The following is a 20357-nucleotide window of genomic DNA, read 5'->3' as shown; positions in this document are numbered from 1 at the left end:
AATGCCAAAAAGGAACTGATAAACTCCTACATATCTCTTATTTATTTATGTAGAACATCAGTCAGCAATTACGAAGGAATGCACTTATTAGCCAACGCTTTTTGATCCAATGAAAGCATGACAATCGGTAAGGTATAAATCAAGATGGCGTCACTGCCTTCCTAAGTTTAAGTGCATTTGCTCCACGTAGATAAGCTGTCTTGTTTAACATGTAGTTAATTTGGTAAAAGAAGGTAAAAAAATTCTTGGAACTGTTGTTGTGGAAGATACTTTGGAGAACATTGCTTTCATTGCTCAAAAAATCATTCATGGTCCATAATAATTAGGTTCCAAGGCATAACAAGAAGATTTTGTCCATTGAAGAAACGTGCACCAGAAATCAGCTTAATGCATAATTGAACATCAAAATCAATATAGAAACTGATAATCAATTTAGATGGGCCCTTATGGGTATCAAAACAAGAGACAGACCAACTTTACCAAACAATAATCAGATAAGACCAATTCAAAACTATTAATCATAACTATATTTAAGTTAAAAGATGGCAATGGGTGAATTCGGTCAGAAGGTACACCCATAAAATGCCCAAAGCAACAATGCCCGGTAAAGCCCCCACCCAAATGCACGGGCATCAGCAACAAAAATTAACTCTTCATAAAACTACTACTCTATATAAGGCAGGCGATATCAGAATCGATAGCTATCAATGAGTTGCTTGTAATGCTGCACTAAGTCAGACCTGTCATGCTGCCATGAAATGTAACATTGAAGTCCAACTGACTCTGCTTGCCTGTCAAAGAACAATCACATTGATATCAGAAAACTTGCAACGCAAGGGGAAAAACCAACACTCACAAAAACCATTTTGCAAATGCAATGAAGCTTTCAGTATATAAACCACGGCCAAAGTGATTTGATGGTACAAGGGATAGTGATTAGGAGTCCCTTAATTTATGTGATACAAGCTTGTGGAAAGAATTTCCCTAACGTTCATAAAATCAGCGCAGAGAGAGAGATTAAACAAAAAAAATTAATTATATCCTACTGAACAAGCTAGACTAAAAAAAATACAATAATTGCTAATAGTATATGTGGTCGTGAACATGCAGCAGAGAGAAGAAAATTTATTCTATAATTTTAAAATAATTAATTAAATTATTTATGATATTATCGATTCGACCATCAGTCTGACCCGGTCGAACCAAAAAAACCAAAAATCACCACCTTTTCCGGTTCCGTCACCGTTCTGGTTTTTAAAACCATGCATGAATTACACAACCAAAAAAACCAAAAATCACCACCTTTTCCGGTTCAGTCACCGTTCTGGTTTTTAAAACCATGCATGAATTACACTTTTAAACAGTACTTCCCATCCAACTTGAGATAAAGGAGTTTTTCTTTCTACCCTTGAATTTTATGCCAAATTTGCTCTCGAGATGAAACTTCACTTCTTTGCTCTCCCAACAAAGAATGGAAGAATATTTTTCATACTGGGATACAACCAAAACTCCTAACGTTCCCTTGATATTATCCTGCGAATAGTGATCTGTGTTGGAGCCACAAAAAATTTGGCTTTGTATAACACAGATTGTTACAAGCAGCGTTACAGGTAATGAATACGGACCGAGAATTCTAGAAAGAATACTGATAAGGTTGAGACAATTTCTTTCCGAGTACCTTTTAAATTTTGATGAGGTTGAGACACTTCTAAGCTAGGCGATTCAAATGATAATCTTAATGCCAAAAAGGAACTGATAAACTCCTACATATCTCTTATTTATTTATGTAGAACATCAGTCAGCAATTACGAAGGAATGCACTTATTAGCCAACGTTTTTTGATCCAATGAGAGCATGACAATCGGGAAGGTATAAATCAACATGGCGTCACTGCCTTCCCAAGCTTAAGTGCATTTGCTCCACGTAGATAAGCTGTCTTGTTTAACAAGTAGTTAATTTGGTAAAAGAAGGTAAAAAGATTCTTGGAACTGTTGTTGTGGAAGATACTTTGGAGAACATTGCTTTCATTGCTCAACAAATCATTCATGGTCCATAATAATTAGGTTCCAAGGCATAACAAGAAGATTTTGTCCATTGAAGACACGTGCACCAGAAATCAGCTTAATGCATAATTGAACGTCAAAATCAATATAGAAACTGATAATCAATTTAGATGGGCCCTTATGGGTATCAAAACAAGAGACAGACCAACTTTACCAAACAATAATCAGATAAGACCAATTCAAAACTATTAATCATAACTATATTTAAGTTAAAAGATGGCAATGGGTGAATTAGGTCAGAAGGTACACCCATAAAATGCCCAAAGCAACAATGCCCGGTAAAGCCCCCACCCAAATGCACGGGCATCAGCAACAAAAATTAACTCTTCATTAAACTACTACTCTATATAAGGCAGGCGATATCAGAATCGATAGCTATCAATGAGTTGCTTGTAATGCTGCACTAAGTCAGACCTGTCATGCTGCCATGAAATGTAACATTGAAGTCCAACTTACTCTGCTTGCCTGTCAAAGAACAATCACATTGATATCAGAAAACTTGCAACGCAAGGGGAAAAACCAACACTCACAAAAACCATTTTGCAAATGCAATGAAGCTTTCAGTATATAAACCACGGCCAAAGTGATTTGATGGTACAAGGGATAGTGATTAGGAGTCCCTTAATTTATGTGATACAAGCTTGTGGAAAGAATTTCCCTAACGTTCATAAAATCAGCGCAGAGAGAGAGATTAAACAAAAAAAATTAATTATATCCTACTGAACAAGCTAGACTAAAAAAAATACAATAATTGCTAATAGTATATGTGGTCGTGAACATGCAGCAGAGAGAAGAATAATAGAAATAGATTAGCATATTGTTGGAGAACAAGTGCCAAGCAATGGAGAGCATGGAGAGCAAGGGATCAGAAGCTAGTAAACTGATATTAGAGAAATTACAAGTGAAACTATCGCAACGAACATGCAGCAAATAAAAGAATAATGTTAACAGATTGATTGTGGTATGTTCAGTGTTGGTAGAAGGGTGTGGCAATAGAGGTAAGTAATGGGAAAAAAAAAAGCAGGCAAAATGAGATTAAATTGATACCAAATAAAATTACAGGGTCAATGCCATTCCAAATTTCAACTAGACATTGCACCAATTTAAAAATTCAAATCTATGCAGAAACAACAAAGTTCAAAGTTTTATTTGTAATATTTTGATCCCAACCAGTTAAACCTTCAATTATTAAGCAGTTAGATGCCAGAAAAATCCTTAGGAGGAAGTCAAGATCCTTTAACTTGAGAATTCCTATAAAAAAATGTTCCCTTTTTACTCATTAATAAATGTATTATTCACTCAAAAAAAAAAAAAAAAAAAACTAAATTCTCAGTTCACCAAATCTGATAAATGAGGACAGAGAGAAAACCAACAATGCATATGATGGAAGAATGAGGCAAGAAGCACTTAGAAGTTCCTCACCTCTTATGCTAAAAATTGTTCAGGCACTTGACAAATTAAGACCAGTGACTTTTCCCACTGCAACTGTTTTCCCTGAAGAAAAGGGAATAAATGTGAGAACATATACTATAACATCAATGCTCAACAATACAAGGGCAATATCATTTTCTTACCTTCAGTACGAAGAGTAAACCTTCCAAGTTGGGGAAAATCTGAGAACTTCTCAATGCATATCAAGTTATTCACCTGAGAATCAACAGCAGGATCAATTTTAACAACATGCCAACGAATTTCAATCAAGAATTTTTTAGTGAAAACTATAGATCTGGAAGGGGTATAGAGGGGATGAGAGTCCATAATTCTAATAGATAGCCACAAATCTCTACTTGAAACTTATTTTCAACATTTATGAAATTTACACAAGCTTGTAGAAGAAGGTTGCCAAATTTCTATTTGAGATTCATTTTCAACATTAATGATAGTTTCAAAATTTTCAAACAGAAAATGTTGTATGAAGTTTATTACTAGTAAAGCAACAAAGCCAACCTGAACACGGCATACAACAATGGCACCATTTTTCACAAAGAGAACTTTCCTTTTCATAGGTTTCTTTGTCTTTGGATCAATTTGCTGTAACAACTCTACAATCTCACATTCTTCAACAACAGCATGAATGTGCAAGACAGCCTTATAGCCAGCAGTAAAAATTGCCTAGACAATAGCAACATTCACAGTACTTCAAATATTACATAATGAAAGAAGAAAAATGCAGATTAAAGAAAAGCCAAACCAAGAGATAGAAAAGTGGAGTTTATTGAATACATTGTCCAGCAACTCAAGGATCTGCAACTGGGCTTCAAACTCAGAAACAGAAGGTATTGGTCTTACTGCATGAAGAAAAGAAAATTTAAAACCTCATACAGCAACAGAACACCCTCTCCCCTCCCCTCCCCCACAAAGAAATATAAAAAATTGGGATGGGATGGGGGAAGAAGTTAATCAGAATCTGTTATTTGGTAAGGATAAAAATATATATATATATATATATATATAATTTGCTTCTGATTTAGAATTAAAAACTACAAACTAGCGCACTAAATTAAAATCTGAAATATAATAATGGTAAGGATAAAAAATATATATATATATATATATATATAATTTGCTTCTGATTTAGAATTAAAAACAACAAACTAGCGCACTAAATTAAAATCTGAAATATAATATACTAATGCAATTTTTCTTGTAACATCCAAATGGTGTCTTATATAAAATAAAATAAAAAGGGAATAAGGTCATTAGAACAAACACCATGAGATCAACTAGAGTAACCATTTCTTTTATAAGTCAAGGACTAGCTTGGCTATGAAAATGACACCAGTGTGTCCCAAGGGAATCCCAAAGATTTGGTATAATTGTAACATATATTTCGGGTTCAAGTCTGAGTATTGGCCTTTCTAAAAATTGAAGGTAAAGCTAACAACTATTGATGCCAAAACCAGAAAAAGCGGAGCCTCAAGAACTAGGTACAATCATTTATTTTTGTGTCCAAATAATTAAGTTAGGGAATGGCACTAGTTTTCTGTTATGAGGCATTTGCAAAATAAAACTTGTATTTCCAGATAAAGGATTAGCATGCAAGCCATGCACCATGGGAAGGCTCTAACTGTTAAGTTTCCAACATATCAAAAGGGCTTCTCTAGGTTCTTTTTTTTATTTATTTCAAGTCTTAGTCTTGCGTATATGATTTTCAGGGTTCTTTCCTAGTTCCTGAACATGGTTAACGAGTCTTGTTGGATGTAAGTCTTAATATTTCATTAATATTTGTATTGACACTCCTAGTTGTTACCATAATGTATTTTTTATACTTGGATGGTTGTTCCAAGTTGGTCTTTAGTGTTGTACCAATGAGATAGAAGTATTACTGCAAATTACATCAGTCTTTGGCTTCTTCAGAAGATAGATTTCTTGTTTTAACTCTTATCCTTTGGTGGTTTCTAACAGGTGGCCAGTTCCTTGCACTGTATCTCTTTAGCAGATTTGTTAGAGTAGGTGAGCATTTCAATCCCTAGTATTATATTCCTTGGGTGTATTTCTTTAGTTTGTGAGTATCATTTGTGAGTGCTTTGATGCTTTCTCCTTCAGCAAAACTATGGTATGAAGATTGTGTACAGCCAGTAAATAAAACTTACAAATGCTTGACAAAACAAAGCCAGACAATATGTCCTCCTCTTCAACCCCAGACAGTCTAACTCGTACATTTTCACCTGGCCCTGCACGTTTAACCTTATCCTCATCACAGAATACGGCAAGAACTTTAACATGAGCCTGCAGATAATATATAAACTCCTCAATCAACATTTAGAAAGTGTTGTTCATCTATGGTTTTAAAAAATAAAGGGTTCAGAATGACACCTTATTTGGCATGACCACCATGGAATCGCCCTCACGCACACTACCAGATTCTACTTTGCCCATGACAACAGTTCCCATGTCCTTGAATTTGTCTATAATAGGCATCCTACACGTATGAAATTTAAATATAAAAGATCAGTCAATAATTCTTCTTAACCATATATCCAAGATAAAAGCAATCAGGAATCAAATTTTAAAACAACAAACATTTTCATAAGAACAAGTCACAGAATTGGAATCCAGAAAATCATTTATATATATGAAAATAATTGGGTGAGAAACTAGATTACATTGTAATTAAACAAGTGTAAAACACATTAGAGGTTTAAAATAATAATATTAACTAATTGACTAAATAAAAGAATATCCTAATCCAATACACAATGTACACTTTGATTGTACATTTCATTGGTGACAGAAAAATAAAATTAAAAAATGAGTTAAAACATGAACAACAAATCAGACTTGTAAAGCAAAAGAATGGCTTCCACTGAGACTGCAGAAAGGGTGGGGGTGAAAATGGAAGAAGTAATTAAGCTGAGAGTGAGCAGACTACAAGTTTGGTTAAAAATAGTGAAATCTAAAGACTGAATCGCACCTAAATGGACCTTTGGGATCTCGTTGAGGAATTTCAGTAGCATCCAGGGCTTCAAAAAGGCAGGGACCACCCCACCAAGAACAAACACTTTTATCCACTCTTGTTTTCATGTTTGTACCAATCAGACCAGATATTGGCAGGAACTGGACATCTGCAAGTAAAAAAAATTAGCACAACTGGTAAGATTCCCATATCCCCATGCAACCAAACCATCACACATTCAAAATCTACAAATAATTTTATTGCTGCAAAGAAGAAATTCAAATTACATTTATGATAGAATTTTCAACACGATGATCAATTCATAACATCCATTTTTTGTTACAGTGTACCTGTAAGATAATATAATATCAATTAATGTACCACAAAGACAAGCTATGTACATAGGCTTGTCTTGCTTAAAAGCATCACACTAATCTTTTACCTTAAAAATTAAGATGGCCTGAGGAGAGGTTTGGTTCAAAACTGTGCAAATGTCCCAAACCCATTTATAATGAGGGCTACCACATACATTAAATAAACAATAAACTAATACTCATAATCACAACAGCCCCAACATTAAAAACATGCTCAATGATTTAACTCATCAAGCAAAGATCAATTAACAGAAGCAATTTGGTTGAATTCAGGGTAGCAGATTCAGAAAACTGCTTAAAAAAATATGGTTGAAGTTAATTTAGAGTTGTATAATTTTAAATCAATAGTTGACCTACATGGCTCAGCTGAGTTGAATTTTAAAATGTAATGCCCTATATTTGGATGCGAGCATAAAAAAAAAATTGGCACAAAATTCCTACAATCACTCATACCTAGCCAATCCTAAAGAATTTCCAATATTAATCATCACGTAAGAGCTCTTCCAGCATTTTAAACTTCATGCCCACCAGCTTCAGGCACATCTTAGAGTTCAAATTCATTCAAGACATCAGTTAGACTCTCCTGGGACGTGCCACTAACAAGGCCTACCTATTCTCCCAATGAAGCCCAGTTTTTGAACCCTCAAAAAAAAATGTATACTTTCTTGGATTGATTGCCAAGATATCTCTAAACATATACCTAATCATAAACTTTATAAGGTCCCAAAAATTTCCACTCATCAAAAGTACATAGGCCATTACAGAGCCACCTTTCAAGGAAAAGCCAAAATCCACACCATCTTCCAAAGGCATACAGTATCAAAAAGAATCAAGGTGGAGTAAAGCCACCATATTCTGGGCTCACCCCAGTTCCTCATTCAGACCATTTTACAAAACCTAGTAGAGTCCTCCACAATATCTAATTGAGGGTACGAAAGAAAAATGGTAATAATAGAAAAGGCTACTACAATCTGATGGCATCCCATTACCAACCAATGCAAACAATATACCATCAAAAATGGGTTCCAAAAAACCATTAGACCATCACCACTTACAAGAATACCAGAAGACATCTCTAACAAACCAAATCATTGCATTCCAGGAAAATATCTCTATCAATATATTTTAATACCATTCAAAAATTCATACAAACGTGTCTAGAAGCTAACAAAAAATATAATATACTAACAAGATTTGCCACCCAAAAAAAAAAAAAAAAAAAGACATCTTCCAATACCTTTCTTCACATTGTATCCTGACGTCTTTAGAAATGGTGTCATCTTGGACTCAATTTCATCGTACCTGGGAGACATGCAACATGAAGAAACTACTGAAAAACACTAGCCTAGACAAGCACAAAATACAAATTTAAACAGAAAGAGGAAAAGCACCTTTCTTTTGACCAATTGACTGTAGGATCATCCATTTTATTTACAACAACAAGCAGCTTTGACACACCCAAGGTTTTAGCAAGCTGAACATGTTCACGAGTCTGTCCACCTCTCTCATATCCAGTTTCAAACTCCCCCTTTCGAGCAGAGATTAGCTAGATAGAGAGAGAGAGAGAGAGAGAGAGAAATATCCAAATGCAGGACACATCAAATATTGAGGCAGAGAATAACAAAATGTTAAAAATGCAGATCATTTTATCTCAAGCAGGAAATTTATAACAGCACTCACCAAAACGCCAACATCAGCTTGAGATGCACCACTGATCATATTTGGGACATAACTTTTGTGACCCTGAATAACAACAAATAAATAATTTTTCCCCAAGAAGACAATTTGAAAGTTATATTTAAAATAAAAGGGAAAATAAGGATTTTGAAAACATGAATTGCAACAAAAATATATTTAGACCAGAACAATTCTTTGTCAATCTACTAGACCACTATAAGCAAAATATTTTAACCAGATAGTCAAATGCAATCTTTTATGATTATTCATATAATTCCATATATAAATAGCAAAAAATACAGTAAGTGCCCAAAGAGCGGACAAGGTAGATGGGACACCCCTGATCCAACCCCAACCCACCCAGTTGTCATCCCCAACAATGGGGGTTGAATCCCCCGCACCCGTGAACCTATAATCTGTACCAGGAAAACAAAAAATAAATTATCTGCCTAGGGCCTCATGAGCTCCAGTCTGCCTATGAGGCCCCTAAACTAGAGACAAGTGTTACTTCTCAATTAGAAAATGAGACGCCATATCTAACACTTATACTCGCATCCCACAATATTTAGTTATTCTAGTGGACACGTGATTTAAACAACATGGAAGGCAACAAACAGAGTCTGTTTGGAAACAGTACTGTGGACACTAAAGTTCACTCACCGGTGCATCTAAAATTGTAAATCTTGTCATCTCTGTTTCAAAATGTGCTCTTCCAACTTCAACAGTCTTACCCTGCAATCAGCATTACAAATTTATTAAATAAAAAAGTAAAAGAAAGTTGGGGGTTAAAAGCTCAAGACCAATCAAGTGCATAACTTATCAATCAAAAAAAATCTAGGGTACATACATGTGGGTCCAAATAGCAAGTTCTAAACATCTCTGAACGGAACAGTTTCTCCTCAGTCTAAAAAATACATTCTTCCTTTTTATTGGTAAGTTACATGAGCACCCAATGGGTTTTGAACCCACAACATAACCCTCCATCACATTCTTATGGAGCAAAAACTACCATTTGAGCTAGAACTCCTCTTTCTAATAATATTCTCATTACTTATTAAGAAATAATATCTATGATTAGAAAAGTTTCATGAATGGAAAAGAGTACATAGCCTGTCAAGTTAAGCCAATTTCATCATCATATTATTTGAATCATACCTTGACTCTCTCCTCTTCATTAGTGTCCATAATATAAGCCATATACCTAGGACAATAACAACAGTTGTAGTCAGTTAAGGAGTAAGGAGAAAGAATTAACAGAGAATTAAAGCCCATGTGCCATGCCCTGGATTTTGACGATAAATTTTGATGCAAGTTCAACTGAAAGGATCATTTAACAACAGGCTTTGTAGATATTCATCCATCAAGAAGAACAAGCAGGAAGGATGTCAAGGGGAAAAGGGGCAAGGAATAATATGACTAAAGAACATATAAGCCACACAATTCAGCATACAAAGATGCCAAAAAACATATGCTCATAGAACTAAATTACTATCAATTGCTAGTGAAATTCATCCATATTCAAGAATAAGTTACTATCAAAATGAGAAAAAAAAATTTCTGAAAACGGAATAATTAGGAATGTGGAAGTTATTGGGTAATTTTTTCAACAAAAGTTACTAGCTAAAACTTTTATTTTATAAATTAAAATAGGAAAATAAAAAATTATTGCTGTTTACACAAACAAAGCAAAAGGACGTTGTATCCTTTTAAACCCCCAAGTTTCTAGATTCCCAGTGTCTTGTACCAATAAGCCACTTTTTTCTTGATCAATCACAAAAAGGATGTAGCATACATTTTTATTGGTAAGTTCACACCTGCACCCAGTGGGTTTTTTTTATTTTTTATTTTTTATTTTTTTATTTATTTATATAGGTAATAGAAGTTTTATTGAATAGAAAAGTACAATTTTGTACAATATGTTCACACCTGCACCAAGTGGTTTTTTGAACCCATGATCTTACCCTCCACCCTTACCAATTGGGGAGGAGATGTCATTTGAGCTTGAGGCTCATTGGCTTGAAAGTTACAAATGCACCCAGTAGGTCTTGAATCCAAAATATTCCCCTGCACCTTGCTCCATAAAGGAAAGAGATGTCATTTGACCTAGAGCTCATTGGCGCAACAACTTATGCGTTAACTTATAAAGATGATCCTTTTGTTGGACATCAAGGTCCTATCCCCACCCTTTATTAGGGACTTGGGACTTAAATAACTGCAATAAGAGCTGAATCCCAATGATAATCAGATCATAATCCTTTCCCGTTATGCTCTGAGGCCATATACTCCTTTAAAAGGTGTGCCTTCTGCTTACTGATCATCGCAAGTAATTCTAAATTAAACTCTCTATCCTTATAGCACCTTTAGCATAATTGCATAAATCAAATCATTTTTTGCAGAAGCATTCCTTAAGGGCCCAATGTTCTACAATATTTCCAGTAAAAACAATATCCAAAATAGATATCAGTACAAGATTACACTATCTCATTTTAGGGTAAAAAACAGTAAAATAGTGTTGACATCTTGTAAGATAATCTCATCTAGGGTTCTCATTTTTCCCCTAGAGCTATGCTTCTTATTAATAAAGAAAATATGAGACCGGAACTTAGACCAGAAGTTCAGTAGACGGTTGTCAGTGTATAGTAACTGCTTAAAATAGATATCCATCTCTCAATTTGACAGATATGTAAGACCAATCAATTTGGGACACTAAACCTCCAAAATACATAAAAATTATAGGAAAATAATAACGGACTCTTCTTCCTTGAATCTTCTGACATACATCATCAAACCTTGATTAACACTAGCTAAGAAGTGAAGCATGATCTCACCAGCTTTCTCTACTTTTGTCCTTTGCTTCTTTTTCGTATTTTTGAATAGTCCGATCATCTACCTGACCACTGAGGAAAAGTATCTGGCCTCCAGTAGTGGACTTACCAGCATCTGCAATTAAGACAGAAAACATAATTATAAATCTATGAAGCATAAGCATTTTGTTTGAGTGGTCTCATGCTTGGGGTTCCACCAAGGGATTGCATTCCATTTTTTCTAGAGTTTCTGTCTTTTTGTACATAATTTGCTATATTCTTTGTATTCTTTGGCTACTTCCAGCAATCTCTGCAGGAATTAGTTTTTTTCTAATAAAATTATTCTTGCTTATAAAAAAAAATCTATAAAGCATAAAATAAGAACAGATGAACCACATCCATATACTCTATCAACTTATTTGGGAGAGGTGAAAGTAATGGAATGAAATGGATCTTTATGGGATTTTTATCTTTAATGACTTTGAGGGAATAAACATTCCAGTCTAGTCCTTCCTAAGCATTCCTCTAAAAAGTGGGAGGAAAACCCATTCTTTTAATGTCATGGGGGTGAAATATTGATTTTATCTGCAAAAATAAAAATAATAACAATAACAATAACAATAATAATAATAATAATAAAATTTGAAGAGTTTGCTAATACAATATATATATATATATTTCTTTCCTTTACATTATTATGCAAGAGCATCTAGGAAAAAAAACTAAGGCCCAATAGTTTAATAATTAATAAGACTAGTCTTCTATTTCTCAATGTTATGTTCAATTTACCATTATCTATTTAGCATTTTAAAAGGTCATGTAACTAACTTGTGACTTCTTTTTTTTCTTTTTTGATAAGTAATAATGCTTCATTAAATTTAAATAGAAGAGTACAATGAAACCAAGAGTACACAGGCAGTGTACTAAGAAAACCGCAAAAAGTCAAAACTAAGATGCATGGAAAGTATGACTATCAAGGAATTCAAGAAAAGAAGCAAAGGTCATGTAACTAACATGTGACTTCTAATGAAGCTGGATGGTTAAGAATTAATTGCTATACATAAAATGAAACTTTAGGATTCAAGGGTTATTAAAGAATATAATAAACAGTCTCTTTTGAGCCATTGTACAATCTTTTCTTATCTAATCTACGAAATTCCATATTTGAATACTTCCTGAGCTCTTTAAGCCACGAAATTGATATTTGATTGTTCCAACTTCAAAACTATTTTCTTCTCGTAGCTGTTATCTTATTTATTTGCTGAAGATTTCTTCTTAAACCCTTCTACTGGATCTAAGTTCTCCTTGCTGCATCAAATTCCTTCCTTTATAAACTTCCAAGCACACACAATTTCCCTTCATTCCTTTAAAATTTTCCCATTCCAATTGTTTATACTATTTTTTATGAACTCCCCAGCATAGTGACTTATCAAAATAAAATAAAAAAATAAAAAACCCGAACATAGTGTAGAACAAAGTAATGCTAGGACCACAACTTGTCCGCGTGGTGAGTTGTGAGTGGTGTTGTGGACCCACCACTTTTACTCAAAAGTTGTGGTCCTAGCATTTTTGTTAGAACAAAATTAACAAATGCAAAAGAAAAGGTTTATCTATAGAAAAGATGCCACAAAACCAATAATTCCCCTAGTTCCCCTTTCAGTCACCAATTGTCCAAAACACCAAATGAATTATGGGAACAAAATGAGAGTCACAACTACAGCATCTTTTATTTATATATATATATATATATAACAGACACAGCATCTAATTACTGTATCAAACAAATTTTAAGTTGTAATGAAGTTGTACTTTTATGCACACAAGGGGAAGCATGCAGTGATCTCAACCATATGATCTGACACCATCAACTACCAACGCACTATATGCTCTCTATATATATTATTCACATCAACATTATATTTGTGAATAGCTACACACACCTGCTAAAACAAAGATAAACTCAGAGAATACATGAATGTTGATGTGTGTAGCTATTCATGTATTCTCTGAGTTTATCTTTGTTTTAGCAGGTGTGTGTAGCTATTCACAAATATAATGTTGATGTGAATAATATATATAGAGAGTGAACCACTTCTCTAAGAGAATCACATTCCACTGAATTATTCTTCCTGTTTACTCCAACTCAAGCTCTGCTCAATCAAATTTTCACTTCTCTACCAAGCCAAGGAGGCTCTAAATTGACAATCAATCCTGCACTAAGTTTCTCCCATTTGATTTCCAGAAAACAAAATTGTAACTTCATAAGAAACCTATAGATCCCCCTTGACATTCCTTACATGTCCCCTGCAAGCCTGAATTCTTCCATACCAGCAAAATTTTGCTTTAGGTTTCTTTAATCTTTGGTTGTATTATGAGTGCTTGAGAGTTGCTCATAAAAGGCATTTCCCAAGGAAATGGATTGGTACACAAGTGTTGCATGCATGGCGAATCCATGGATCATCTTTCGCTTCACGGTCTAGTTGCCTACAATTTGTGGTCATTAGTCTTGTCAGATTTTTGGGTACATTGGGTGATGCTGTCAAAGGTGATAGATTCTCTTGCTAGAAAGGGATGCATGGAAGGTTTCATAACAGTTCCATCTGATCTACAACTCGTAATTGTATTATGTGGTTAATTTGGAGGAAGTGAAACACACTTTTGATGGAATGGAGAGATTTGTAATTGAACATAAGTCTATTTTGAGCATTCTCTATTTTAATGGTGCACGATGATTGAGGGATCTCTTATAATTTAGTTGATTTCATGAACAGTTTGAACCTTTGATTGTAATTTTTAGGAATCTCTCATTATAGAGCTTCCCTTGTATTAATAAAATTTCTTATTACTCACCAAAAAAACTCTCATACTTTCATGGCATTTTGTTTTCCATTCTCGAACTACTCAAGGAAATACAACCAAAACATAGTTTCACAACCAAAACATAGTTTCACATCCTACAAGTGAACAGAAAAATTTTCTTCCCTTGGCATAAGATTGGCCAGGGTTTGAGAGCCACCCTAGCACAAGCAACACCCACCTCCCCACCGCAAAAAATAAAAAATAAAAAAAGTAACCATCATCATTACTTATCCAGATAACTACAATGTATATCTCTACTGCAGACAACACACATGTCAACTATGGCAACATCAATTAGCCAGTCAAAGATAAACATCCAAAAGAGAGAATAGATCATATCACCAACATTTTATCTTTACGAATAGCCATAAAGCAGATCAACGTACCCACGTGGCCAATGAAGACAACATTCAAATGTCTCTTCTTCGGTAATTCCTTCTCAAAAGCTGCTTCATCGTCTAGGGCAGAGTTTTCCTTCTCTTTCACTATAATTCCAAGCCAAGAAGTCAGCACAATAAAATGATAACTGGATTGGATTGAACACTAACAGCAAAAGCCCATGGCTAAAAAAAATAAAATTAAAATTTGCAAATAATTATAACCAATGAAAACAAACATTAGAATCAAAAAGCACTTTCACAGAACCTTTCTTTTCAACCTCTACTGCCTGGTTGTGGACCTCTTCCTTTGAATCTGAAACCAACCAAGGCAAAAAAACTTGTCAGATGATGTTTTAAATATTAAACTCATATCACAGATATCAAGACAAGACAACACTAATGCAAAAATGAAGGCAGCTTGCATCAATGAACAAGTGATCAACATACAGCAAGCAACTACAGAGTGAATATTTCACTTCTTTCCATAGGAAAGCAAACCAGGGACTGGTTTTTCCCCAAACAAGATCAAATATATTAGTCAATAACAATCACAATTAACAACTAAACCAAATGACCCATAAAAGTAAACATTGCGAGTTATAAAAATGTAATGTCCTCAACATCATTAACTTTTATTAAAAAATATTAATAAAATAAAATGCACCTTCCTGTACACGAGATGCATACTGAAGAGGCAATAATCAATACAAAGTACAATTGTCAAGAAACTCTAAGGGCCCGTTTGGATTGAGGGGGAAGGAGGGGGAGCGGAGGGGAGTAAAGTAGAGTTAGCTAAAAATAGGCTAATTTTGGGTCAAATCTACTCTACTCCCCCTCAATCCAAATGGACCATAAGAGAGAGGAACTCAAGTGGCCTGGAATAATAGCCATCCAGTCAAGCAAAGATAGTAATACAAGCATCTTAGGCTTTGCCACGGATCATCCGGAGACCTTCAAATGCACAGCCTTCCAACTGTTGCCACTCCTAAACTTGCCAAACCACCCCATCCAACATGCCATGCCAACAAATCCACAACTCAGCAAGGCACGACTTAGTGTACCCCATACACACACAAAACCAATGACCATAACTCCCTAGATAATATGATCCACATTCTATCCTTTCTTCTTGCACAGAAAACACCAATCAACCACAATAATCCCTCACCTTAAAAGATTTTCTAGGGTAAGAATTTTCCTCCCCATGGCGGTCCCCACAAAGAAGGAAACTTTTAAAGGGACTTTAACCTTCCAAATAGATTTCCATTAAATTCAGTTAGCATTGCCAACTCCCAATCGTGGACAGCCATTACAAAATGTAACATGCCCATGCATGGACCCCATATTCCAACATAGATAATCAACCACAGCTGCCAACTTAATAAGAGCAGTACTGTAAAGAGTTGGAAAAAAATCCTTCGAAGCCCCATCACCGCCCCCACCAATCCCAAAATGTGACCTTGGTACCACTACCAACCTCAAAACTAATAAATCTGGAAAACTGCCCCCACCCCATTCTAATAAACTTCCAAATATTAAAACCATATCTTCCCTGCACTTTCTTCAAACAGCATCAGCCCCAAACACACCCATATTTACTTGCCACTAAATTCCTCCACATAGCCTTGTCCTCTGTGGCAAAAAACCACAGCCACTTCCCCATAAACGCTCTATTAAACAATACAACATCTGTTACACCCAAACCACCCTACTGGATAATAGCACAAACCGTTTTCCCATTTTACAAGATGAAATTTAAAGTCATTACCCATACAACCCCAAAAGAAATTCCTCTGAAGTTTCTCAATTCACCAAGCAATGCTAACAGCAGGGGCTGGAAATAAAAGAGAAAATAAGTACGCAAACAGGATAGAGTACTTTTAATTAGAATGAGACAACCCCCCTTACACAAATATATCTTCTTTCACCTCGCCAATCTCTTATCCATCTTCTCAAGAATAGGATTCCAAATTTCTGTGGACTTAAATTTAGCTCCTGACAATAATCCCAAGAACTTTGTAGGCATATGAGAAACTTTACATACCAGAATAAAAGCCAACTCTTCCATATCCTAAACTACCCCTACAGGAACAAGCTATGATTTAATCAAATTTATTTTTAAACTTGAAACAGCTTCAAAACAAAGTAAAACACACTTAAGATTCAATAGCTCATCTGGATCAATACCACAAAATATCAGTGTATCATCTGCAGAAAGATGGAAGATACTGCCCCTCAACAGCTTTATCTAGAAGTTTACTAAGAGCCTCCATCACAATCACAAATAAAAGAGGCAACAAAGGATCACCTTGTCTCAAACCCCTCAAGCTACCAAAAAACCACTCAGACTTCCATTGATTAGAATCAAAAACTGAACAATTGATAACAAGACGTGATCCAAGCTCTCCACTTCTCACTAAAACCAAACCGCTCTAGCAAGTACAATAGAAAATTCCAATTCACGTGGTCATAAGATTTTTCCAAATCAACCTTGCACAACACCCATGTTATTCCAGCCTTCAATCTACTACACACTCATTAGCAATCAAAACTGAATCAAGAATTTAACTACCTTTGATAAATGTGTTTATGGATTGGGAGAGAAGCTTCCCTAACGCATCTTTCAACCTATTAATGAGGACTTTTGCTAGGATCTTGTACGCACTCCCAATGAGACCAATGGGTCTCAAATCTTTGATCTCCGAAGCTCTGAAATTCTTTGAGATAAGAGCAACAAAGGTCACATTCATGCTTCTCTCAAATGAACCATATTAATGAAAAGCCCTAATAGCATTCATAACCCCCTCCATAAGTGTGATAGCTTTGGAAAGTGATTGCCTAGGGTTTACCATTTGTTTTTCTTCCCCAATTCACTGTCTTCACACCAAAAATCCATCAATGATCAAACTCCTTCAAAATTCAAAAAAAATTAGTAGCCAAACATCCCTAATTCCCTAAACATCAAACCCCATCCAATAAAACCTTCAAAAACTTATTAAGAAACCTAATCTAGAGCTGAATTTTTTAAGATCCTGCGCCAAATTGGTATCAAAGTCCACTAAAGCTTATATACTATACCAACATGTCAACAAAATGAAATAATCCGACTCTGATTAGATACCAAAACACTCCATTACAAACTAAGGTCTAAAAAGCTCAAGTAGGATGCAACACTGCAATTATATTCCCATGCCAATTCAACTACTCTAAGAATTTTCATAATTGAATTGGAATATTAATGAGATTCCCAGAAATTCAATATCTTTGTTTTCAACAGTTTACCAATTAGAATAACAAGTGAACTTAACTAGAAACCACATGCAATTAAATAGAACCATACAACATGATCTTTGATGAGACTACCAACCTTCCTCCATCTTATCCACTTTCTCAAGTTCTTCATGTTGTGCAATTTCATCTTCAGCATTAACAAACCCATTGTTATCTTCCGCTAAGTTCCAATATAAACATAAACAATATGTATATATATATATATATATATTCAAACAAAGAACAATACTCAACCATCCATATTATATATTGGAAAAACAAGTTTACCTATCATCTCAGTGGTATCAGCCGAGTCGAGCTGTAAAGATCGGATCTCCTCCTCAATATCTACCATTTTTTTCTCATCAATATCTACAATTTTAAACAAGTAAATTCCATTAATTTCTCAATTGGTATCAAAGTCCACTAAAGCTTATATACTATACCAACATGTCAACAAAATGAAATAATCCGACTCTGATTAGATACCAAAACACTCCATTACAAACTAAGGTCTAAAAAGCTCAAGTAGGATGCAACACTGCAATTATATTCCCATGCCAATTCAACTACTCTAAGAATTTTCATAATTGAATTGGAATATTAATGAGATTCCCAGAAATTCAATATCTTTGTTTTCAACAGTTTACCAATTAGAATAACAAGTGAACTTAACTAGAAACCACATGCAATTAAATAGAACCATACAACATGATCTTTGATGAGACTACCAACCTTCCTCCATCTTATCCACTTTCTCAAGTTCTTCATGTTGTGCAATTTCATCTTCAGCATTAACAAACCCATTGTTATCTTCCGCTAAGTTCCAATATAAACATAAACAATATGTATATATATATATATATATATTCAAACAAAGAACAATACTCAACCATCCATATTATATATTGGAAAAACAAGTTTACCTATCATCTCAGTGGTATCAGCCGAGTCGAGCTGTAAAGATCGGATCTCCTCCTCAATATCTACCATTTTTTTCTCATCAATATCTACAATTTTAAACAAGTAAATTCCATTAATTTCTCGAAATTCACATCCTGCGAGAGCAATAATCTCCACTAATCCAAGCTCAATTTATAACTAACAACAATTCCATTAAAAAAAATTAGATTTTCTACTCAATCCCCTAAAAGATAAACAAACAAACAAACAAAAAACTGGGAAATAAAAATTCGCAAAGTTTATTGATAAATTCAGATAAAAGTTAAGATAATTCATATCAGAGCTCACATAAACACAAAGATCTGTAAAAGATTGTTTCGAAAAATGCATGTGGGAATAAAAGCTAAAAGAAACACAAATTTAGATACACAATAATCAGAGAGAGTCAGAGAGAGAGAGAGAGATTTGGAAACGTACCCATAGTGAAGTGGGCGCTAAGATTTGTGTTAGGGTTTTTGATAGAGAGAGAAATTGATAGAGAGAGAGAGAGAGAGAGAGAGAGAGAGAGAGAAAACGAGCTACGATAATGTAAAAGGAGGCGTGTGGGTTTAGAATGGAGTTCAAGAAATCAGTACGATTGGCGTGCCAAAAGGCTGTCGCGTTCGGTATATATGCGATGCTGTTTCAGTAAGCGCACAACTTTTATTTTTCACCTAGCATGTATGTTTAAGGGCACTAAGGCGGTTAGGGCTCCGCTCCAAATATCGACCCGATTAATCTCTTTCCGCAAAACATTTATTCCATCTAAAACTAACATTCCCATGCATTATCTCAACAATAACAAAAAATAAGTTTCACTTCAAAAAATAGAAAGTAGTATGATAAAATTCTTACACTCCAATTAAAATTTTATTATAAAAAAATTTCAAGAAATCTAAAATAAAATTTTTATATTCATTTTGACCAGCACCCTTTTTTCATGTCATATGACACTATTTCATTGGTAGCTCAACAAGTCAACATTGTTATGAATTTTTGGGTGAATCTCCTTTAAAACCTCAAAAGAGCCTATATTTTATTCAACTAAATGAATTAGGCCTGTGGCCCAACTACTTGAGGCAAACTTTCGATCCGCATTTTCTCTACATCACATAATTGATTTAAGGCTCAAATCTTCTACTTCATCAATTGGGCTCATGTCCCATGACATCATCACAACTCATGGCAAATTATCTCATCAAAGCCCCTGGTGAGTTATTTTATTCTCGACTCATGATCCAAGCACATGAGTCTCATTGGGAAAACTTTGAAAGTCATGGTTTAGAGGGCCAAAAAGTATATTCAGTAAAGTTCCATGTTTTAAAGTTGATAAAAAAAAAAAAAAAAAAAAAACATGTTATTTGGCATGACTTCTCTAACTCCTTAAAACCTGACGAACAAGTGTGCAATAGGTAACATCTGGTAAGCATCTCATATCATATAGTGTTTAAAATGATAAAACTCTCCATTGCTCTCTGCCTAAAACTTAATATGCATCATATAATAAAAATTTAGAAATCTAATTATATTATTCACATAAACTATATTACCATTTTCATCTAAATCCAGCCCAAACACATGGCTAAATCTAG

At 34.6% G+C, this 20357-nt stretch overlaps 1 protein-coding gene across 1 annotated transcript; it reads right to left on the bottom strand.

The window, feature by feature from the left end:
* Positions 1-2147: 2147 nt before the first annotated feature.
* On the bottom strand, positions 2148-19384 carry LOC112006986 (uncharacterized). The gene is made up of 21 exons (XM_065760947.1): positions 19204-19384; positions 18750-18833; positions 18559-18642; positions 18112-18228; positions 17921-18004; positions 14819-14866; positions 14560-14658; positions 11339-11450; positions 9666-9711; positions 9171-9242; positions 8514-8576; positions 8225-8379; positions 8071-8135; positions 6478-6628; positions 5880-5985; positions 5657-5792; positions 4287-4351; positions 4011-4175; positions 3638-3710; positions 3486-3557; positions 2148-2528 (listed from the first exon to the last, which is right to left on the bottom strand). The coding sequence occupies exons 1-20, from the start codon at positions 19205-19207 to the stop codon at positions 3505-3507; spliced, it is 1782 nt and encodes a 593-aa protein (XP_065617019.1). The 5' UTR covers positions 19208-19384; the 3' UTR covers positions 2148-2528; positions 3486-3504.
* Positions 19385-20357: the final 973 nt, after the last annotated feature.

Source organism: Quercus suber, unplaced genomic scaffold (assembly GCF_002906115.3).
Source record: "Quercus suber isolate HL8 unplaced genomic scaffold, Cork oak 2.0 scaffold_388, whole genome shotgun sequence".
Classification (NCBI taxonomy): domain Eukaryota; kingdom Viridiplantae; phylum Streptophyta; class Magnoliopsida; order Fagales; family Fagaceae; genus Quercus; species Quercus suber.
The sequence above is the reverse complement of the archived record's forward strand: the minus strand, read 5'-3'. Positions and strand labels throughout refer to the sequence as shown.